The 23,926-nt window shown below is 41.3% G+C and overlaps 1 protein-coding gene across 1 annotated transcript in view; it reads right to left on the reverse strand.

Annotated features, from left to right (window-relative positions):
* Positions 1-23,926, reverse strand: part of LOC307145573 (uncharacterized protein) — a 34,483-nt gene that overhangs the window by 2,712 nt on the left and 7,845 nt on the right. Inside the window, exons 5-6 of the mRNA XM_079848882.1 lie at positions 17,374-17,566; positions 17,137-17,278 (exon numbers count right to left, since the gene is read on the reverse strand). Coding sequence (XP_079705008.1) covers positions 17,137-17,278; positions 17,374-17,566 — 335 coding nt within the window. The remainder of the gene's footprint in view (positions 1-17,136; positions 17,279-17,373; positions 17,567-23,926) is intronic.

Raw genomic sequence — 23,926 nt, forward strand, 5'->3', positions numbered from 1 at the left:
AATACTGACTCTTTGCATAAATGTCATGTAATTGTCAATAAAAGCCTTTGAAACGTATAAAGTGCTTGTAATTATATTTCAGTACATCACAAAAACAACTGAAAAAAAGATCTAAAAGTAGTTTAGCAGCAAACTTTGTGAAAACTAATATTTGTGTCATTCTCAAAACTTTTAGCCATAACTGTACAGATCAAGTATAATAATAGTAACACTGAATCATCTTGGAGAGAGTTTCATCATGTTAACTGGAATGAGTTACAAAAGACTATGAAACTTGAGAACATCATCTCCCTCACGTCTTTTAAAGCACGACTATCAGAGCTTTTTCCTCTTCGCTGCACATGTTGATCTCCCTAATTATAATATTGCACTTAATTTATCTCTGCTCTGGTGCCTTTTTGTCCGTTGGTGACCTGCTGAGAGTCTCGTGCACTCTGTTTGTGTGTTGTACGCTATTTGCACAATTTCTCCTTGCACAATTACGCCCAGTATTATTACTACTTATGTAGTTGCCTTGTTATTTTATTATCATCTCAATCCTTTATTGTACATTATGATGCACTAGTTGTATGCATACCAAGGTTGTTTTTACTACTGCCTAGAAAACTTGTATTTTTATCCATAATTTTTATCTGCTTGTGTATTTTTGTGTAACTTTATGTTATCTTGCACCTTCGCTTTATCTTGGCCAGGTCGCCGTTTCAATTGAGAACGTGTTCTCTACGTGCTTACCTGGTTAAATAAAGGTAAAAAAAAAAAAAACTTCGTAACCGAACGCGACGCGCTGTTTGAATGCCGAATGAAGAATGATTGACAGCCGCAGCTGAGGGAAACGTTTACGTGAGCTTGAATTTTAACAACTTAAAAATTAATTTCTATCTCACATTATACTATATAATGGCTTCAGAACAGTTATAATATTGTGCACGAAAACTTACGATGCTTTATAATGTTTGTGTGCCTTTTGTGGGGCTTAACAATAACACTGAATAGTGTACGCACAATATCGGATTTGGATCGGCCTCGCCTGACCGATACCCGATCCGGCAAAAATGGCAGTATCGGATCGGCGCATCCCTAGTTACATCGTGACGACGAATGGGATTTCACTTAGAAAGCCTCTCCTCTTCGAGAATTAAAACGAGCTAATGGCAAAGAAATGCCATAGGTCTGTGGAATTTGCATAGCGTAACTCCGCCCCACCTCGTGGGTATATAAGGAAGTATGCCGGCAACATGCAGATATGTCTTCGCTGAGGAGCCGAGACTGAACTCAGGCGTGCCAGCGGTACAGTGGAAGTGGCTGCATATGGAGAATCACTGCGGTGTCCAGCTGCAGGTGGAATATTTCAACCCCAGGGGTGGCAAGGTGACTTGCCAAGGGAAAGACACATGCTCAGAGAGGCTTACAGTGGAAATACACATGTGGGGGTCGCCCAGAGGGGAAACCATGCACATGGAGGCACATGAAGGCACCTAGCCAACGCGAAAGCTGCTGGTGGCATAACTCTGGCGTTGACGTCAACAGTGCTGGAGGAAACTCAGGGCTTATTAGGCTCACCTGAGGAGAATATCGCACATATCCCGTCCATGGAGAGGTATGGCGAGCAAGCGAAGACACCTGAGCAGAATCTAGTACCAGCTGGTTGAAGCGAGTACATGAGTAGAAAATGGCTCCACTCGGAGATTGTAGAATCTCACGAATGTGTTGGGTGTCGCCCAGCCTGCAGATGTCTGTTAGCGAGGCGCCATGCGATAGAGCCCAAGAGGAGGCCACACTCCGGGTGGAGTGGGCCGTCACACCAAGGGGGCACGGTCGACCCTGCTGCTGGTATGCCAAAGTAATGGCGTCCACTATCCAGTGAGACAACCTTTGCTTGGAGAGAGCCTTTCCCTTCAACTTCCCACCATAACAGACAAAGAGCTGGTCTGAGGTCCTGAAACACTGCATTCTATCTATGTAAGCATGGAGAGCGCGTACTGGACAGAGCAGTGCCAAGGCTGGGTCTGCCTCCTCCGAGGGCAGCACTTCACCACCTGGTCTCGAAAGAGAGTGGTGGGAACCTTGGACACGTATCCAGGCCGGGGTCTCAGGATCACGTGAGAGTAGGCCGGCCCGAATTCCAGGAACGCTTCGTCAATGGAAAATGCCTGCAAGGTCCCCTAACCTCTTGATGGAGGCTAATGCAACCAGGAGCGCTGTCAAGTCAAGTCTTCTTCATTTATATAGCGCTCTCAACAATGTAGATTGTTTCAAAGCAGCTTTACAGAGATGAACGTATAATTTAAGGTAACAGAGATTGTTTTGGCTTTATAGCGGTTCTTTAATATAGTTATTTTCCAGCTAAAGTTAGTTTTGATTGATTCGCTTCCGTCGCAACGATCATTTGTTATTAAATTAGGGGCCGCCTAGACGACACCATTCAAGTGTTAGACAGTATTCTAGGTTATTACGTGAAGAAGTTTTTTGTCCAATAATTAGAATCTCTGTTTTTTTCAGAATTTAGTAGTAGGAAATTATGAGTCATCCAATTTTTTTTATCAGCTATGCATTCCGTTAGTTTTGTGAATTGGTAAGTTTCATTAGGGTGTGAAGAAATATACAGCTGAGTATCGTCAGCATAACAGTGAAAGCTAATTCCATGTTTCCTAATGATATCTCCTAAGGGTAGCATGTACAGAGTGAACAGCAACGGTCCTAGTACTGAGCCTTGTGGTACGCCATACTGAACTTGTGATCGATAAGACATCTCTTCATTTACTGCTACAAACTGATAACGGTCAGATAAGTATGATTTAAACCATGCTAGTGCAATTCCACTAATGCCAACATAATTTTCTAGTCTATTTAAAAGAATGTTGTGGTCAATAGTATCAAATGCAGCACTAAGATCGAGTAACACTAATAGAGAGACACAACCACGATCGGATGATAAGAGCAAATCATTTGTGACTCTAATGAGAGCTGTCTCGGTACTATGGTAAGGTCTAAATCCGGACTGAAAATCCTCACAGATATCATTTCTTTCAAAAAAGGAACATAGTTGTGAGGATACTGCTTTTTCTAATATCTTTGACAGAAAAGGTAGATTCGAGATCGGCCTGTAATTGACTAATTCTGTAGGATCAAGTTGTGTTTTTTTAACAAGCGGTTTAATCATAGCCAGCTTAAAGGTTTTTGGTACGTATCCTAGAGACAAGATGAATTAATGATATTAAGAAGAGGATCTGTGACCTCTGGGAGCATCTCTTTCAGTAGCTTAGTCGGTATAGGGTCTAACATACATGTTGTCGATTTAGATGAATTAACGAGTTTGCAAAATTCTTCCTCTCCTCTAGCAATAAATTAATCAAATTTTTCCTCAGGGAGACTACAATGCACTGCCTGATGCGATACTGTAGTAGACGGTTGCATAGTTATAATTTTGTCCCTGATATTATCAATCTTATAAGTGAAGAAGTTCATAAAGTCATTACTGCTGTGTTGCTTGGAAACTTCTGTGTTTGAAGCTTTCTTTTTCGTTAGTTTAGCCACCGTTTCAAATAAATACCTAGGATTATGTTTATTTTCTTCTAATAGGTTTGAAAAATAAGCAGATCTAGCAGCTTTTAAAGCCTCTCTGTACGTAATCAAGCTCTCCTTCCATGAAATCCGAAAGATTCGGATTTGATTTCTTCCAGTTGTTCTCCATTTTTCTGGCTGCTCTCTTAAGGGCCTGAGTGTGCTCGTTGTACCACGGCATTGGACAATTTTCTTTAATCTTCTTTAAGGGCAAAGGAGCAACTGTGTCTAAAGTGCTGGAAAAGAGAGAGTTAAAAGTTTCTGTTGCAATATCGAGTTCTTCTAAGCTATCCGGGATGCTGAGATGATGAAACTGATTAGGAAGATTATTAATAAAGCAATCTTTAGTGGCAGAAGTGATAGGTCTAACATATTTAAAACACGGAGTCAGCTTTGCAGCCTTGGCTAAATGAAGTTTACACGAGACTAGATAATGATCTGAGATGTCATCGCTCTGCTGCAGAATTTCAACGGCATCAACATTTATTCCATGTGATAATATTAGATCTAGAGTATGATTACGACACATGAGTTGGTCCTGACATGTGTTGTCTAACTCCAATTGAGTTTACAATGTCTTTAAATGTCAAACCCAATGCATCTTTTTCATTATCGATGTGTATATTAAAATCACCAACAATTAGTACTTTATCTGCAGTCAATATTAATTCTGATAGAAAGTCCGCAAATTCTTTGATAAAATCTTTATGGTGCCCTGGTGGCCTGTATACAGTAGCCAGCACAAATCTCAAACGTGATTTATCGTTTACACTATATATTTTTACATTAACCCCCTGGGGTCGACAATCGCGTCGGCGCGATAGGCTCGCTTTTTTTTCTTATCAGTGCAAAAGAGATTCAAAATACTCTGTTGACTTTGATCTTGCATACAAGTTTCATACATCAATCGATCCTGTTAAGTGTGTATTTTTTTTTGTGTATACTCACAATAAAAACAAAGTGTTGTGCTTTTCGCCAAATAAAGAAAAATAAACATGATGCGAGTTCTGCTTTCTCTCTGTCAGTTAAGTCCATTCTGAAACGCGTCCGAAAATGAACCGTAACTCAGCGAATACTCAGTCAAACAGTCACACAGGCATGAAGCTTGAATTCTCTTCTTTTAAATGAAGTATTTTTTATAAAAAACAAATATTCTCAGTTTATGTAATATGTATGAAAAGAGAGAGATGTCAGTCGTTCTCATCTCAGCTCATTATGTTTTAATGTGACCCCGCCCACGGAGAGAATATGAATCGCGTTTCTGTGTGTGAATGAATAAACGCACAGATGCGCGCTGTTGTGTAGCTACTACAGCTGGCAAAAAGACTGTTTAAATATGAATCGCGTTTCTGTGTGTGATTGAATGAACAGCTTTTACCAAACTCTTTTGTTATACTGAGATGAGTAAAAATCGACTACAAAAATCGGATAGATTATAAAGTTTTTACTGTAAAATATTGCCAAATCAAATAAGCTTATAATGTTGCAAATTTCTGCTCATATGTTAAATATATATATTATGTTTTGTCAAAAATAAAGTCATCAACTAAGATGTTATAGTGTTTATTCCAATGTAGGCTATATTCAAACTAATTAATCCTTTACTTTGAAATACATATGATAAAATGTATACTTTAGTTTTTACAAAGAAAGATTACACTGGAAATATTGTTAAAATTTTAATTGTTGTAATTGTATAACCTTTTTAATAAAATAGCAAAAATATATACAAGGATAGATGTAAACAAAATCTTTAAAGGTCAATATATACCTTCTCTTTAAATAATTTTTATTGTGTTTTAATAGTGACACATTTGGGTAGAGAATATACAGTATTCCAAAACTTTCTGAAAATACAGTATGAGAATTAACGGCACTATTACTAGAAAAAAACAACAACAACTGTGTTTCCAACTGTGAGCCAATTATATATATATCTCTTGGATAAATTATATTCATTTGGTCTTTCCCGTTCATCTCTTCTGTGGTTTAACTCTTATTTTCATCATCGCCGCCAGTGTGTGTCCTTCGGGGGCAGTCAGTCGAATTTTACAGGTGTAGATAAAGGCATTCCCCAAGGTTCTTCACTTGGGCCTTTGTTATTTTCCATTTTTATTAATGACTTGCCACAATGTTGTTCAGAATGTGACATTCATCTTTATGCAGATGATACAATTATATATTGCTCCAAACCAAATATTCCCGACATAAATTATACTTTACAACATGACTTTGATTCTGTACAGCAGTGGCTGTCATTTAATAAACTCCTGCTGAATAAATCAAAATCATACTGTATGCTTTTTCAGAAGAAAGATAGAAATAATCTTAATTTGCATTTTCTTGATTCTTCTCCTTTACAACCAACCGAAAAATTTAAATATCTCGGTGTTTGGCTAGAAACTGATCTTTCATTCAAAGCTCATGTACACGCGCTGAACAACAAACTTAGTTTTCGTCTTAAAACATTATATCATTCAATAGATTGCTTTAATTTTCAGGTTAGGAAAAGGATAGTCTCTCAGTTGTTGCTACCTATTCTGGACTATGCAGATATTATATATGCCAACACTACTGCCTCTTGTCTACACTCTCTTGATGTGGTATACAACAGCCTGTGCCGTTTTGTTCTACGCTGCCCCTATAGGACACATCATTGTGTGATGTATGAACAGCTGTCCTGGCTTGCACCCTCAGCCAGAAGACAATATCATTGGCTTCAGCTCATTTTTAAATGTATTTACTTTCAATATCCATATTATTTATCACAATATTTAGTGCCTTACAGTTCACATTATAGCCTTCGTCACAACGAACAGATCTTCTTTACTGTCCCTAGAGTTAAGAGAGAAATTGGGAAATATGCTTTCTGTTTTAGAGCCCCTCGTGACTGGAACAGCCTTCCTGCATCCATTCGTTCGCTTACTTCTTTTCCTATGTTCCGAACTGCTTTGTTAACACATCTTCAGAATATTTGTCTATGTTTCTAGCATTTCAGATTTAGCATTGATATTGTCATGTTATGTATGTTTTTATTCAGTATATGAATGTCTATCTGTGATGGGTGGGGATAGTGAGAGCTTGTGTGTGTGTGAGTGCGGGCGGGCGTGTGTGTCCGTGTGGTGCGTGTGAAAGTGTGTGAGTGCGTGTGTTTATTTGTTTTGTTTTTTTTTGTTTTTTTTTTTGTTGTTGTTGTATTATTATTTTATTATTGTTATGACTTTTTTGTCTTATTTGATTATATCTACTCTGTTGTTTTGCTGTTTTTTGTTGTTTGGACATGATCCTGAGGACCCCCATGAAAACGAGATGTTTCATCTCATGGGGTTGATCCTCTAATAAATGTACATAAATAAATATATATATATATATATATATGTATTGTCCTTGCATTCTTTCCTGTGGCTCAGTGACACACCTGAATGAAAGGCTCATTATGTATGCGGGCCCCATTGTCTCCTCAGGTGTGAACCACTCTATATGCATGATGGTGTCATTGGATCGTTTACGCCCATCCGCATATTGCCTTTCCAAACAAAAAGTGTTTTACAAAATTTAAATCAATTCATTGTTTTATGTGAATGATTAGGCAGGATGATTTTCACATCATTTTGAAGAAAAAAGGCGACGACATGCATTAGTCAAAAGTCTTATTGACACATATTTAGTATGTGTTTTGTGGCCTCATTTCAGAAACTTTCATTTTTTGTTTTTTCAATAACCATGCATAAACATTATTCTCTCAAAAATACAAACATGTACATACATGTTGCTCACATATTATGGTAGCCCTGTTTGTGCTAAATAGAGTGTAATAACACCTTTGCCATTAATATGTTTATAAGCAACTGAAAAAAGCACAAATGTCAGGGCATTGACATTAACCCCCAAAACACCTTAGACCCCAGAGGGTTAAGCTCCACTGACTGCAGAGGCTCAAAGGGAACACTCTGCAGGGTAGTTAGAACCACTGAGAGGTCCCAAGAGGGTACGAGAGGAGGGCAAGGAGGATTCAGTCTCCTCGCTCCTCTCAGGAACCTGATGACCAGGTCGTGCTTTCCAACGGACTTACCTTCAACTGCATCGTGATGTGCGGCAATAGCGACAACATACATTTTCAGGGTGGAGGGAGACAGCCTTCGCTTTTAAGAGCACCAGGTGATGAAGAGGTTCCACTTCAACGCGTAGGCATGTCTAGTGGACGATGCTCTAACGGAAGTGATGGTAGCCACCACCGCTGGTAGTAGGGTACTCAAACCTGCCTCATGCCATAGGGTGCCCCGTCCCTGAGAAAGGAGGTCCTTCCTCAGAGGGTTTGGCCAGGGTGGTGCTGTCGCGAGGAGTACTAGTACTCGGAGTACTCGGGGAACCAGGTCCGGTTGTGCCAATGAGGGGCAACCAAAATGACCTGCTCCTCGTCCTCCCTGCAAGAAGGCTCACTGGGGGAAACGCATACTTGCAGAGGCCCCGCGGCCAGCTGTGCGCCAGTGCATCCGTGCCGAGCGTGCCCTCGGTCAGGGAGTAAAACTGGTCGCAATGGGACAAGTCGTGGGAGGCAAACAGGTCTAAAACAGGCTGAAGCCGTGAGAGCTTGTCGGCTGCACAGTTCAGGTCTCCCGGGATATAAATGGCTCAAAGCGACCTCCATAGGAGGAGGTGGCGGGCGAGTTGAGACATACGGCGGGAGCGCAGACCACCTTGTCGGTTGATGTACACTACTGTCGCGGTATTGTCTGATCGAACTAGTATGTGCTGACCCTTGAGCAGCGCACGGAAGCGGTGCAGGGAGAGACGTACTGCCAGCAACTCGAGGATATTGACATGCCAAAGGCGCTGGGGTTCTGTCCAGGAGCCCGCGGCAGCATGTCCATTGCACATGGCGCCCCAGCCCGTGGTGGAGGCATCTGTCGATACAACAACATGCCTGGAAACTCGTTCTAAGGGCACTCCGGTCCGTAGAAAGCTGAGGTTCGTCCACGGGGTGAAGGTCTGACGGCAGGTTGGAGTCACTGGTACTCGGAGCGTGGCGTGTTGCCATGCCCACCTCGGGACTCGTTCGCGAAGCCAGAGCTGAAGCGTTCTCATATGAAGCAATCAGAGCGGCGTTGCTGCGGCTGCCATATGCCCCAGGAGCCTCTGAAATAGTTTCAGAGGGACCGCACTCTTGCCCTCGAAATGTCTCAGGCAAGTCAGCAGTAAATCCACGCGCTCGCTCATAAACTGCGCGCACATGGCGACCGAGTCGATTTCCATACCGAGAAAAGAGATCCTCTGCACAGGGCAAAGTTTGCTCTTTTCCCAGTTGACCCGAAGGCCCAGCTAGGTGCCGGAGCACTAAGTCCCTGTGTTCGCAAACCAGGTCTCGAGAGTGAGCTAGGATCAGCCAGTCGTCGAGATAGTTCAAGATGCGAACCCCTTGTAGCCGTAGCGGCACAAGGGCTGCCTCGACGACTTTCGTGAAGACACGAGGAGACAGGGCTATCCCGAATGGGAGGGCCACGTACTGGTATGCCTGCCCATCGAAAGCAAACCGTAGGAACGGTCTGTGTCGAGAAAGAATGGAGACATGAAAGTAGGCGTCCTTCAGGTAGATCGCTGCAAACCAATCCTGTGACACATTCGAAAATGCGTTTGGCCGTGAGCATCTTGAACAGGACCCTGTGAAGTGACCGGTTCAAGAAGCGTAGGTCCAGGATTGGTCGTAACCCACCGGTTTTCTTAGGCACAATGGAGCAGGGGCTGTAGAACCCGGACCTCATTTCGGCTGCAGGGACAGTCTCGATCACACCCTTCGCCAGTAGGGTGGCAATCTCCGCTCTCATGACAGGGGCATTGCCACCGACCATAGTGAAGCGGACTCCCCTGAAGCGGGGAGGAGACCGTGTGAACTGAATCGCGTAGCCGAGCCTGGTGGTTCTTGCGACCCAGCGGGACAGCTTGGGAAGCTCCAGTCAGGCTCCCAAGAACTGTGCCAGGCTCAGGCTCTGTGCCAAGAACAGGTCATGCGATCCACAGACATGCCCTCGGGGGTGCAGCGAGGCGGAATGACCGGCCCGGACGTGGGTGGCATAGCGGCCCCGGTGTGGGGGCAAGGTCATTGGCTGCGTCCTGCCAGAGGAGGCCAGGGAAGGACCAGCGTTCCACGGGGCGTGCTCTGGCAGGGGTCTGACGACAGAGGGGGACGAGAGTGGCGAGGCTCGTGAGCGGCGCGCACTGTCATCTTAGAACTCTGTGTGCTCAGAGATGGGTATGTCAGTTCTTTCTTTAACCATTTTAGGGTGCTGCTCGTCATGGAACGAGCAGCGGGGGTGGGAAAACCAAGGCCCTGCTACCATCTCCTGTAAAGAACTGACTGCCATCTCTGAGCAGCCCCCGCTTAGCCTGGCGGTTAGCGGGGTGCGGGGCCGGAGAGGGCTGTGGCGGCTTCCTCCATGACGCGGCCAGGGTGGAGGCTGCTGCTGGGGCCGTGCGGGAGGGCGCCCTCAGCGGTGAGGATTCTGCAGGCTGAGGATGAGGATTCTGAGGCTGGGGATTCTGTGCCGACGGCTGGGTTGAGGCAGCAGCGGGCCGTCGGGGCAGAATATGCTTAATAGCCTCAGTCTGCTTCTGGGCGGTCGAGAACTGTTGCGCAAAGTCCTCGACCGCTCCGCCAAAGAGGCCAGCCTGGGATATGGGAGTGTCGAGGAAGCGGGTTCGCTCGGCCTCTCTCATATCGGCCAGGTTGAGCCACAGGTGTCTCTCCTAGACCACGACTGTGGACATCACCTGACCCAGGGAGCGTACGGTCACTTTCGTCGCCCGGAGAGCGAGGTCAGTGGCGGCACACAGCTCATCAAAGAGCCCTGGGTCAGTCCTTCCCTCGTGCATGTCCCTGAGCATCTGGGCCTGGCAGAGGCGGCTGCCTGCCCCGCGGCTCTATAGGATTTCGCCACCAGAGTAGACGAAAACCTACAGGCTTTGTAGTGGTGCTTAGGGTCGCTGCGGGAAGAAGCGCTCTGCGGACACAGTTGTATCGCAACAGAGCGTTCAACCTGGGGAACCCCAGTGTACCCTTTGGCAACGGCCTGGTCGAGGGGAGGAAAGGTGGAGAAGGTCGCTTAACGATCACGGGAAGACAAAGGAGTCTCCCAGGACCTTGTGACCTCCTCATGCACGTCCGGGAAGAAAAGTATTGGGGTTGGACGCCGACAGGGATCGGCGGCCGCACCCAAAAAACAATTATCGTGAACGCACTGGGCAGGTCGGAGGGCTACACTCTAACCCAATGGCTGCGGCTGCCCGGGAAAGCATGGCAGTCAACTCAGGATCCGACTCAGGCAGTGCTGGCACACCCGAAGGCGGCAGCACATCCAAATCGTCATCTCCCGAGGACTCCTGCCCACCTTGTGATGCTGCAACCGACATAGAATCGTCCTCTGGTGCGCCAAATGAAATTCGCGAGGCGTCCGAATGCTTTACCTGACTGATAAATTGTGTATTTGGACAATGCTGGTATGACATCATTATGTGTGGCATCACTGCAAGCGTATCTGTATCAGAAGCGTCTAGGGTTGACATCATACCATAAACATGTCTTACGCTACTGTACCAGCTGGAGTATTACGATACCGCTCAGTGTTGTGCTCAGTTATAATTCAAATCTACTAAGTGAACCAAATGTTCATAAATACATAGATGTAAATGAAAACAGACCAGAGTTTCCTCTGAATACTTTATTAATGAGTGACTATGGCTATAGTTGGCATTGGCACTTGTGAGGCGGCACACAGGAGCAGCATCTGAAGTGATGGTTAGATTTTTTACACAATTTAATGCTGTTAATGCAATTACAACTGCATAAATAATTTTCAGATTAATGGTTTAAATATAAAATTCTGAATATAGAAATATGAACTGTTGGGGATAAAAGAAATAATAGGCCTATAGTCGGGGAGCCAAAGTCTCAAAAATGGGTTGAACCTGACATGGTCTGCCATACTTTTTATTTGTGTTTTTTCTGTTAACTTTGACCCTAAGAACCAATAATTGGAGGGTCTGCTCTGCCGGAAATATCGCGAAAAAAAATTGTGGCCATTTTAGTGTATGCACCCTTGATTTTTTATCAGAAAAATGTGAAAAATGATTTTTTTCCTCAAATCCTCAGTGGGTTTGGTAGGCTGTCAATAAATGCATTCCAGATACACAGAACACATGTGCTGACAACATCCACTGAAAAAAGAACTCTTAAAACACATTTCTACATGATTTTGCATCAATTTAATGCAAAAAATAAGGCGTTTTCTCACTTTTTTCCAATATTTTCATCTTTACTTCATTGGCAATCAACTATTCTCCCAAGTTATGACATCAGTCAATATGTCATTCTTTTCACCAAACAGTATACTCATTCCACAGAAAAAAATCATAAAAATCCAACCAAAATCAATGGATCTGTGATGATTTCACTGATAGTTGATCAGCAGGCTCAGAACCTCAATAGAATTGTAGGCTACTCTCAAAATTCCGAAAGACATATAGTCCATGAGCCAGGGGGGTTGATCGGTATCATCGGGGGGAAAAATGCTATCATTGTTTTTTGGCAAGGTATACACCCCTAGTATTAGAAAAATCACGATAGCAGTGCAGCGGTGGTAGCGAAATCACTTTTTTCAGCTCATGAAGTTACTAACCCCCTAAGATAAATTCCGTTTTTGAAATCTGGTGTATATCTGGTTTAGGCTCATGCTAGGGATATTGTCAATATTCTATAATATGGTGCTTGGTATCGCTGGAAAGGGGACCTTTTAGGCTTTCATTTAAGCCCAGTACTGAATCTGTCTGACAAACACAGAGGTCACATGACTTCTTTAAACCAGAAATAACACACATTTTTTCACAATTTCCGCCTAAACTGTATGCTTTCTTTTATCCCTGTGGCATGAAAGAACACCACGGACACAAAACTCAACAACTTCAATACTCTAGGCACTCTGATGATTTAGAAAATGTATAATATACCCATACTATTTATTTGTGAGAGCCTTAAATTAGACTTGTGCAGCCAGCACAAGTCTTCAAAATAGAATAGAGCCAATAGAATGCACAAATAGAATACCCTATTAGTCCAGGGCCAAATGGCCTATTTATTCATGTACAGTTGTAATAAAAAGTAATTGTTTCAATATAGTGTAGTCAACATAACACTTGTAATTGGTTTAACAAAATGTTTCTATCATGTATTTTGATATTCACCCACTTTCAGTTAGAATGTCAGAAAGTACTTTTATAATGGAGAGATGGACTTTTATAATGGATAGATGCACTTTTATAATGGATAATGGAGAGAAGTCCATCTCTCCATCATAAAAGTCCATCTCTCCATCATAAAAGTCCATCTCTCCATCATAAAAGTCCATCTATCCATTATAAAAGTGCATCTATCCATTATAAAAGTGCATCTATCCATTATAAAAGTCCATCTCTCCATTATAAAAGTGCATCTATCCATCATAAAAGTGCATCTATCCATTATAAAAGTGGGTGAATATCAAAATATATGATAGAAACATTTTGTTAAACCAATTACAAGTGTTATGTTGACAACACTATTGAAACAATTACTTTTTGTCTTTCGGAAAAAAATGTCTTTCGGAATTTTGAGAGTAGCCTACAATTCTATTGAGGTTCTGAGCCTGCTGATCAACTATCAGTGAAATCATCACAGATCCATTGATTTTGGTTGGATTTTTATGATTTTTTTCTGTGGAATGAGTATACTGTTTGGTGAAAAGAATGACATATTGACTGATGTCATAACTTGGGAGAATAGTTGATTGCCAATGAAGTAAAGATGAAAATATTGGAAAAAAGTGAGAAAACGCCTAATTTTTTGCATTAAATTGATGCAAAATCATGTAGAAATGTGTTTTAAGAGTTCTTTTTTCAGTGGATGTTGTCAGCACATGTGTTCTGTGTATCTGGAATGCATTTATTGACAGCCTACCAAACCCACTGAGGATTTGAGGAAAAAAATCATTTTTCACATTTTTCTGATACAAATCAAGGGTGCATACACTAAAATGGCCACAATTTTTTTTTCGCGATATTTCCGGCAGAGCAGACCCTCCAATTATTGGTTCTTAGGGTCAAAGTTAACAGAAAAAACACAAATAAAAAGTATGGCAGACCATGTCAGGTTCAACCCATTTTATTGAGCTTTTGAGACTTTGGCTCCCCGACTACTACTTTAAAATGTTAAATGTTAAAACCGCCAGTAAGTGGCAGCAAGTCTTAAAGGTCCCATGACATGGATTATTTTATTATTTTAGAATGTTTCCTGGGGTGCCCTTATAACGTTAGTATGTTTTTAAGATCAAAAATTTTAATATTTAAGAAATAAAAGGCATTTTTCCTAGCCTGATTTTAGCTCTGTTTGAAGGGCCTGTCTGCTGTGAGACTTCAGTGTAAACGCCCACTGCTGTGATTGGCTGACATGCTTGCATATGAAATATCTAGCATTACATGTGGAACTCTCTCGAATACTTTTATTATTACAGCTATTATACGTTTTTACTATTACAGCTATCAAGATTAACCGTGATTAACGATTAATCGTGATTAACGATTAATCGTGAGAAGTTTTTTAAGAATTTAGATTTATTCCCATCACATAAAAGGTTGCAGTGATGAGCATTGAGCAGATGACAGCCTGTTGATCGCGTGAATGAAGATCTTATCATTGCAACGCAGTTTCTGCACTCTCACTAATGATTTCACCAAAGAAAACATGAGGGAAGTACAGTAAGAGCTTCGTTGTGCAGCGTAACAGCGTCATTGATTTCATAACGAGTTTTGGCAAGTGTCCAGATAAACTCGCGCTGTGTGAGTGACAGTTTGGCCGATTGGAAAGGGATTGTTCTTTGAGCGCTTTCTGTATATATTTTAATCATAGTTTAAATAAGATTATTTTCATCCTACCAAGAGAAACGATGTGAAGTTGATATTTTATCTTGATTTAATGATGCATAAACAGTATTGAACGACTTTGAGAGAAAGATTATCTGTCTGAACTTGAACAATTACACATCAGAAATTCACATAACCCCCTGGTTCTTCAGAGGCTCGGATGAAGGAACTAAAAAAATACTTTTGTGTTCATTTGTACATCCAAACACTGAGCAACTGCCGTGCTTCGCTCATTTGCAAGCCATGATGTCTCTCGAGGAAAAAACAATATTTTCTCATGGGCGGGCCAAATTCTCTTTGCGGGCAAAGAAGAGAAAGGGTAGGTGACCTTTCCCCTTATGATGACATAAAGGGAAGATTCTCGATTCGCCCGTCTGAGCTTTCATTTTCTCAAAAATACCCAGGGCTTGGTTTACACCCATCTAAATGTCTAGCCACTGGGGGACCATAGGCAGGCTAGGGGAACTCATGTAAATTATGAACCTGTATATAGTAGTCTTCAGTGAGGTATGAAGAAATAGTAGTTACTGATTAGCTAATAGTGAATACCACATTCAACTGAGCGCTGTTACTAACTAATGTGTTAATCAGAGTTTTTGGTTAGTTAATAGTTACTGGAGTGTTAATATTGTGTTACTCATTTGTTCCTGTGTAGTTATTCATTAATGAAGGAACAGTGTTATAAAGTGTTACAGACATTTCTACTAAAGGCAATGCATAACACATGCATTTCACACGATGAGGCACTGACACACTCAGGCACACCTGTGCTCCAGGGGCGTAGCCATCATTTCAAAAGTGAGGGGGACAGAATGTCAAGTGTAATACCATTTTTTTCCAACTTTTGTTGACAGGTTTTTGCTTAATTGGCTTAGTATGCTATTTATTTTTAAAGCAATAAAACAGAAAGAAAGAAAGAAAGAAAGAAAGATGTTCAGTACTTTATATTGCACATGCAGGGTTTTTCCTGGCTCAAAACTAGGCGGAGGGGGTAAAATCCTGATCATGTATTTTAATAATAAGATAATTAAATTTGTATGTTTCGTAGACCATCATATAGCCTACTGTGTTTGTGGGTGGAGCTCGGTACCTCTAGGGGGGTCCGGGGGCATGCCCCCCTGGAAGAATTTTTTTACATTTTAAAGATAAATTCATTAATCTGGTGCACTTTGAGTCACCCGAATCTGCTGTTAAAAATAAATAATCCATCTGCCAACCACCCAAACCTATGATATTTGATCATCACATTACAATTATTCAAATTCTCAGTGTTAAGCATGATAATATGGTAAAATGTCACACTGAAGTAGGCTGCTTTAAAAATAACATTTATTTAAAATAAAAGTTCTTCTGTTGGCAAAATTACATTTCCTATAGACCAAACAGAGGCTCCCTTCAAACTTAAATTCTCAATGTTTCATTACATCACTGTTGGAAAACACTCTTATCAGAATAAGTTTTTTATCTTTATAAAGGGCATTTTTCCCTTAATTTTATTAAATGTAGCCTATGCTCCATCTTTCATTTCAAATTGAAACAGCGAAACTTTGTTACCGTCAGTGTATTATTATCAACTATAGGCTATCAATCACCACTTAACATTAAATGAAATTAAATCAGAATCATCCTTGCATTATCTGTGATTCCCTATTTATTATTAATATTATACTATTTATTATCTATCTATCTATCTATCTAAACTAAAACTTTCCAATTGAAAACCTTCAAACTTCAAGCTTTTAAAACTTTCTGGTTAGGCTTTTTCAAGAGAACTTAAAGTTTGTCATCATGTACACATGTTACAACGCTGCCTGATTCAAGCAGGCTTAATGCATGAAAATACAAACTCAGCATTAACAATCACCATGTTCATTCTAATTTGAAGGGCTTTGATAACATCTGTGAAAATAATAGACATTACGAATAAAAAAATGTTGAAAATAAGTGCACGTTTGTGCGGGTAATGAATATTTTCAATTTACAACAAAACTTGTTAATTATTCAACAAGAGAAATAGGCAGAGTTATTCATCATTGTGCAACACAATTCGGATACCACATGACAACTTACTTACAGTGCTTGACTTTTTCGTGAAAAAGAGTGAAGAGTTTTTTGCCGTTTTGAACTCATTGCGACCTCTATGAAAAAAATGGATTGGGCGCGGGTGCGAGCATGGCCGTGTCGTGATGCACGAGTGACTGATTACCATGGAAACGTGAAAGTCACGTAGATAGACTATCCTTGACTCTTTGGATTTTAAATCTCGATGTAGGCTATACACACCCGCGAAAACCTCAGCTTGTCGTGGACACACTTGCCCTATGAAAAAGTGCGGGGGACGAATTTACATTTTATAAAAAGTGGGGGGGGGGACGTCCCCCGCGTTATCTACGCCTATGCTGTGCTCTGTAGCAGTGGTGTGTGTGAGGGCACCAAACACAGAGCAGTGGTGTGTGTGAGGGCACCAAACACAGAGCAGTGGTGTGTGTGAGGGCACCAAACACAGAGCAGTGGTGTGTGTGAGGGCACCAAACACAGAGCAGTGGTGTGTGTGAGGGCACCAAACACAGAGCAGTGGTGTGTGTGAGGGCAGTGGTGTGTGTGTGAGGGCAGTGGTGTGTGTGAACGCACCTGTTTGAGGCAGTCTCCGTGTATTTCCTGTATGTATTTGAGGAAGGCTGTGGTCCACTGCAGTGTGGTGGCTTTATCAGTGTCAGCGTAGCAGAACGGCACCAGCAGGTTCAACTCGTCACAGCACAGACGGATCCTCCTCCTGAGGACACACACACACACACGCTACATCTCTAACACTGAACGCATGGGTTAGACCGAACGAGCATCTGGAACGTGTTGAATGCTGCACAGCACCTGCGGTCGCGCTCCTTTCTGTTGTGAACTTCTTTGCGCTGAGTTCGGTCCATGACAGGCCTCGTCCGGTCCCGTTTAGCACAGGACACACTGGCACACGTCTTCCAGTTCCCAGAGCCCTGTATGATATTAGACGGCCTGAGAGCCCTGGCCCGAACACGCTTGATGGGACGCGCAGCTTTATTCACCTCATCTGAGGTGCAGAGGGAAACACAGAACACACACACACACATAACACATCTCTAGGCTCTTCACAGCACTGTTCACACTCATCATCTACTCACTGTCATGACTCTCGTCCTCTCATGGAGCATAAAATGTGTTTTAGTTGATTATGTAGGTTGTACATAAAAAAGCCTGTTCTTAAATGATGACATTAAAGTCCAATGAGCTTTTCCCCAATGTGTTGAAATATTCCCAATTGAAATAAAGTCTTGAGAAATTATGTTGATAATTTGGTTCAACCAATTGTTCTTAAATATGACTTACTATTTAAATCACTATCAAGTTACTGTGAAGCTGATGACATGGTGTTTACTGATCCAACAGGAAGCCTCCACATTTTTAAACAGAACTGATGTTGAAAAGCGAAGTATTTTGGCTAAATCTCGTTACTATTGACAGTCCTAGAGTAATAAAACAGGTCTCTATCTTACACATGAGCGTCTCATGATGTTGTTTGGAAGGGGATCGCAAATGTTTATTTTTTTTAACGATTTTAAAATCGATTTTTTTTTATTACAGAATCGATATTACTTTAAATTAAATTGCTTTATTTTTGTCCTTGCTTGTAGATGAGGTTGACAGAAGCTAGCCACTTTTGTCCAACAGAGGATGAAATGTGTCGTTATCTATGAGTGTTGAGTGGCGTAATGTCCCAAGTGTGCGCGTGAGGAGACGTGAGGCTGAACGCACTGAAAGCCCTCGCGCTGCTCATATACTGAGAGAGAGATGAGACAGTAGAGCTGCACCATTCATCTTTAAAAGACTGTGATCTCCATTCAAACACACACATGATCTTTCAATACGTCTGTCTATTAAACCTTGACAAAATCATATCGCAACATTCAGATCTGTGTTGGCGCTGCCGCTGACCCGGAGAGAGTCGTCATGAAACAGACACAAACACTCTTTTCAACCTCATAGTATCATTGTTTCTGTGATACAATAGTTCAAATTATCATAGTAGTACTGGGATAAAAGTTTAAAGTTCAAATATGAACACTGATGTCTACGATATCGATCAAAATAGAGTAAATCAGCTTTTGATAGAAACTTGGCACTTAAAATAAAGTTTTTTATCGCATTTATCGATTACACTGTTTCGGCACTAGGTGGCGACAAGTGACTGTTAAAATTGTATTTGTTATTGAATCATTTGTTCAAGAGAATGTAGTATTGTGTGATGCTTCTGAAATAAACCTCAGAAAGATGTGATGATTTGTTTTTGTAAGTATGACTCCTCTTATACATCATGTATAGTCTGCATAAGTGTATGATTGAACTTTTCCCCAAGGTCTAGTGTTAAAAAAAGGTACAAATCTTGCATAGTGTGCCTTTAAAACTGAAAGTGAGGAGAGATAAATACTGAAACCCACAGGACACAGTGGATATGAACACACTCCTGGTAAAACAGTTGGTTTATGTGATGTAAAAATGAAACAAAGATTAATCATATCAGATCTTTTTCACCTTTAAAGGTCCAATATTGTACACCTTTCTGAAGTTTTATTTTAGGTTTTGATGTCCTCATAATGTTATGAAGCCTATATGACAGATGTGTGCTGCACATGTTGCACTGAACTGTAGCTTCCTTTTCGAAGTGCTTCCATCATGACGAACAGCGCACATCTGAAGTGTTTAAATACTTCATTATATATCGGCTTTAATATATCGGCCTCATTTTCTTGTCGGATCAATAACGATAACATTAAAAATGCATTATCAGCCGATATCGATATGTGGTCGGTATATCGTGCGTCCCTAGTCTTGTTTGGTTCGACTGAATCGAGCTGAAGTTCGTTTCCCCCTTTGGATCCCTTGGGCAGGTGTGAATACAGCACTCGTGTGCGGACCGAGACCCAGCTGAAGAGGTGCTCTCGGCCCGGCTCCAAACCAACCCTGGTACGGTTTGAGTTTCTGCCCACTGAAGGGATGACCTTAGCACACGTGTGGTTTGTACTTGCAAAAAGGGCCGTGTGAAAGCGAACCACACCAAACAAACAAAATCAACATTGTATTTGGTCCGGACCAAAGCAAGTGAACTAGTGGACTTTCCTGGTGTGAGTGAGTACACCCCAAGACTGAACGTTGTGGCCAAAATTGTAAAAGGTATGTTTGGCACTACACACACACGGTACACATCAGCACAACCAGTTCACGGTGAAGCACAGGCGTAAACCATGATGATGCTGCTGTTTCACACATACTGCGTTTGTGCTGCGTATGCACTGCGTTTAATAAAAGTTAAAATAAAATAAACACGGCTTGACATGAAAATGTAGCACCATCTCTGCATAAACGCATTTAATTAAATTATACCTCTACTTTTCACAGTAACCTTTTTACGTTAAGCCCGGGATAAAGCAAGGAAAACTACTAGTTACACCTTACCTCAACAAGGAGACATGATGGATTTAACGGATGGGTTTAAATGCAAAAGAAAGCAAGTTTTAACTTAAGAAAAGTACATTTAAACGTTTTGCCACTTGCTTGAGCAACTTAACCCTCTTATGCTCTTAGTTTCCTGTTTACACTCTATGCATTTGGGGTCTATATGACCCCAAACATGTATAGAGCTATTGTACAAAAAATACAAATTTTAATAATGCAAATTATATAACATTTTTTTCGTTATCTATATGCAATGTAGGGCTGGGCAATATATCGATATAAAAAATATATCGATATATTTTTAAATGCGATATGAGATTAGACCATATCGCATATATCGATATAGTTCAAATTTGCGCTCTGCTCCCCGCGCCTCCGCTCCTCCTTTTCCACTCTGCGTGCGTGTTTAGAGCACGTTATGTTATGAGAGGCGAATCATGACTACTTCAGAAAACCCAGCGCAATAGGAACTACCAGGCAGTGACATAAGTGTACGCTGAAATAAAGTCTTTCACCTCAGAAAAACGGACTTTCTTGTCCTGTCAGCCGTTATCCTGTGCTCGGAGCGCACACTCTTCAATTGCACGCGCAAATGCGGCGGCGCGCACTGTATCGCCTCACTGATCAAGTGCAAAAGAAACTACGAGCATGCAACGCCGTTACGTTGTAAATTACACGAAATAAAATTAATGCAGGTATGATTTTCATTCTATTCACCAGGAGCAGTTTCCATGTTTCATTAACAGTTATTGTTAGTATTGTGTATTCACCATGGTAACTGTCGTTTCCATATTAACCCCAAAATGCCACTATTTTTCTTTGTGTTATTTTTTATATATTTAAATGACTGTAGTGGCTCATACCAACATTGTATTAACAAAAACTAGTTTGGGACTGCTATTTAATAGCTTTAGCATAGGCCTAATGTTTATTTATTAGTACTAGTCTTTACTATTAGTCATATTCTTACAATTCATGTTAAGTAAAGGGGAAAAGTGATTATGCTAAATAAATTGATTATATTAAAAGCAATTATGATTTTTGTCATAATCGTGCAGCCCTAAAGTGAAGAAACCTGTTTATTATTTATTCATTTGATTTTGCAACTGTTCACTGAAATAGCTGGTTTCAATAAAACTACTTTTAACATGTCATATTTGGCTTTGACTTTGACTGAACATTTGCTCTCACTTTGCGGAAAAAATATCGGGATATATATCGTATATCGATATTCAGCCTAAATATATCGGGATATGACTTTTGGTCCATATCGCCCAGCCCTAATGCAATGCATCGAATAATACGTTGTTTAAACTGATTGTGTTTAAATGAGAATACGTCTATGAAAGAGCGTACAGCCTAAAGGGCCCTACACACCGGGACGAATATCGGCGCGCGTTATTCGCCAGCGTTTTTCAACGCGTTTTTTGTGTTCACACCCAAGCGATTTTCGCTGACGATGAGCCGAGTGAACATGCAAATTCATTCCCTGACATTAAATGGCGCTTAATACCACTCCATAACAGTTCTCTTTTATCAAGATGTCTGTAGTCGCTGTTGCGTTTGTCATATAGTTCTTTATGTTCCGACACCAACGAGACCAGCAGCTCTACACTCATCTTGCCTTGCATTTTCCTCGTCTTATTTCTTCCCGGCAGTGTTTAGACGCTACTTGGTGTATATCTTCTTCGCCGTTACGTATGTGTGCTCGGCAAGACCGTTTTGTGTTAGCGCCCCCAAGTTGTGTTTTACTGTAACTTCAGAAGCTCCAGACACGTGAACAAAAGCGCCAATCTCATTGGTCGGATAGTTTTTGACGCCGCGCTTCAAACCAAAAAAACAAACCCGAGGCGTTTTTTAAAAAATGACGCTTTTACGCGTGCCGTTTTTCGCGCCGGTGTGCACACCTGTGAACAGGCCTTAACTGTGCTGTGTACAGAGAGAATCGCAATGCTGACAAAACTTTTTTTTGGTTGCTGATAACTTTTGGATTTGAAATCAAATGTAGAGTTAGTGGTCCAGCGCGGATCAGCTGCGCACTGCAAACGCAGCACATGTGAAAGCACTAGCTCCTGCACCGCATACGGAGTGTGTGTGTGTGTGTGAAACAGGGCTGCTTTTCTTCAGCTGGAACTGGGGCTTTAGTGAAGGTGCGGGAATCATGAATAGCTCAAAGTACCAGTCGATTTTACCAGCTGCAACAAGCGCCACCTTGTGGATGTAATACGTAAATGTAAATTATCAGAGTAAACTCCGAGAAAACCAATGGAGAAAACCCGAAAGTAAAACAGATTTTATAATTCAATATTGCAATGCTTTGCGCTACTGTATCGATATAATTGCGTGCGCAGAATATCACGACACTGAACAGAATCGATACTTTCCCCCACCACTAGAAAACAAAGCAGAATTCATTTCATCTATTTCTAGTCATAGTCTAGTCAGGTCTTTTCACGTATTCACACACCAGTCGCCTGACTGGGACGGCTGGAGGCACTGGTCTGCTCATCTCCAAGTAATGGAAATTAAATCCTTTACCTTCTATGTGTGACAATAACTCATTTGAATCGCATTCAATTACTATCCCCAGCCCTATTAAGATCCACTGTGTAGTTGTCTATCGGCAGCTCGGCAGCTTCTAGGAGGAGTTGGATGTGTTACTCTCATCCTTCCCGGAGGATCCTCCCGTAGTTCTGGGAGACTTCAACATCCACCAGGAAAAACCTCAGACTGCTGATGTCCAGCTGATTCTGCTGCTAGATGCGTCCTAGGGGTGTGCCATATCATACTGTCCACGATAATACCGGTATAAATTTTTACATGATAAAAAAAGTGTCATATCGCGATATCACTGATATAGCGACGCAATGACGTATGGCACATTTACGTTCCCTAGCACGCACAACAACAACACCTGTCTGAGCGTGAGAGCAGCAAGTCAGCCCAATGACGATCAAATCAATAATTTTAAAACTTTCTCCCAGACGCAATTTTTCAAAGTGTTTTTCAAAGACGCAAAGTGTTCAGCGGTGCCGCGTCTTCTCGCTCTCGCTCTCAAAATGGGTTGCACAAGTCAAGCGTCGATACCACACTCTTGTGTTTAGCAGTCAGGACATGACGGAATTGTCTTTAGTCACTTGCATCGTAACTAAAGTTGATCATTTTCACTTCTTTTGAAGTCTTATCAGTTTAAACATTTGCAATTTTAAACTTCAGTAGGCTACTCTCGCGCGCTCTGTTTACTCTTGCGTGCATACATACAGTAAAGCCGTTTCACAAACAGCTCGCGTGTATCAAAAGTTATTTTTCGCGGATTATATCGCTTTAACAGGGGGAAAAACACGCAAAATTGTGTAAAAATTCCGGTCATGGTTAGTATATTCATAAACAGTCGGTTGTGTCTGAAATAAGTATAAAACGCGTGTGACAGACTGTATAATGAAAACAGTAATGGATCCGGGCACTAGCTCTAAAAGTGACAGCAGCCATATGTGTCTGTCATTAATGTTGTCGTCAAAACAACAAAAGATAGCTTTTATTGTAAGGAATCAGAATTAGCCTATGTATTTAATTTAGTCAGGACTATCAGTGTTATTTTACATTTGATTACCTTATTCAGTTTCTGTAGCATTTCTGAATACTAGTGTTAGACCTACCCAAAAACTTTTCTCTTTATTTGTATCTTTATTATTGTGTATATATTTTTGCTACTTTTTTCAATTTAATTCAAAGATTGAAATCAAGCTTATTTGTGTTGTGTAAACTCTTAAAAACAAAATTACCTAATTGTAAAAACACAATGAGTGAACAAACATTTAGGTGAGATAAAAAAAAAAAATTGTCTACATTTTTTTTCTATATCGTCATAAATATCATTATCGCAAATATTCTTGAAATATCGTGATATAATTTTGAGGCTATATCGCCCACCCCTAATGCG

This window comes from Squalius cephalus (assembly GCF_949319135.1).
Source record: "Squalius cephalus genome assembly, chromosome: 18".
NCBI lineage: Eukaryota > Metazoa > Chordata > Actinopteri > Cypriniformes > Leuciscidae > Squalius > Squalius cephalus.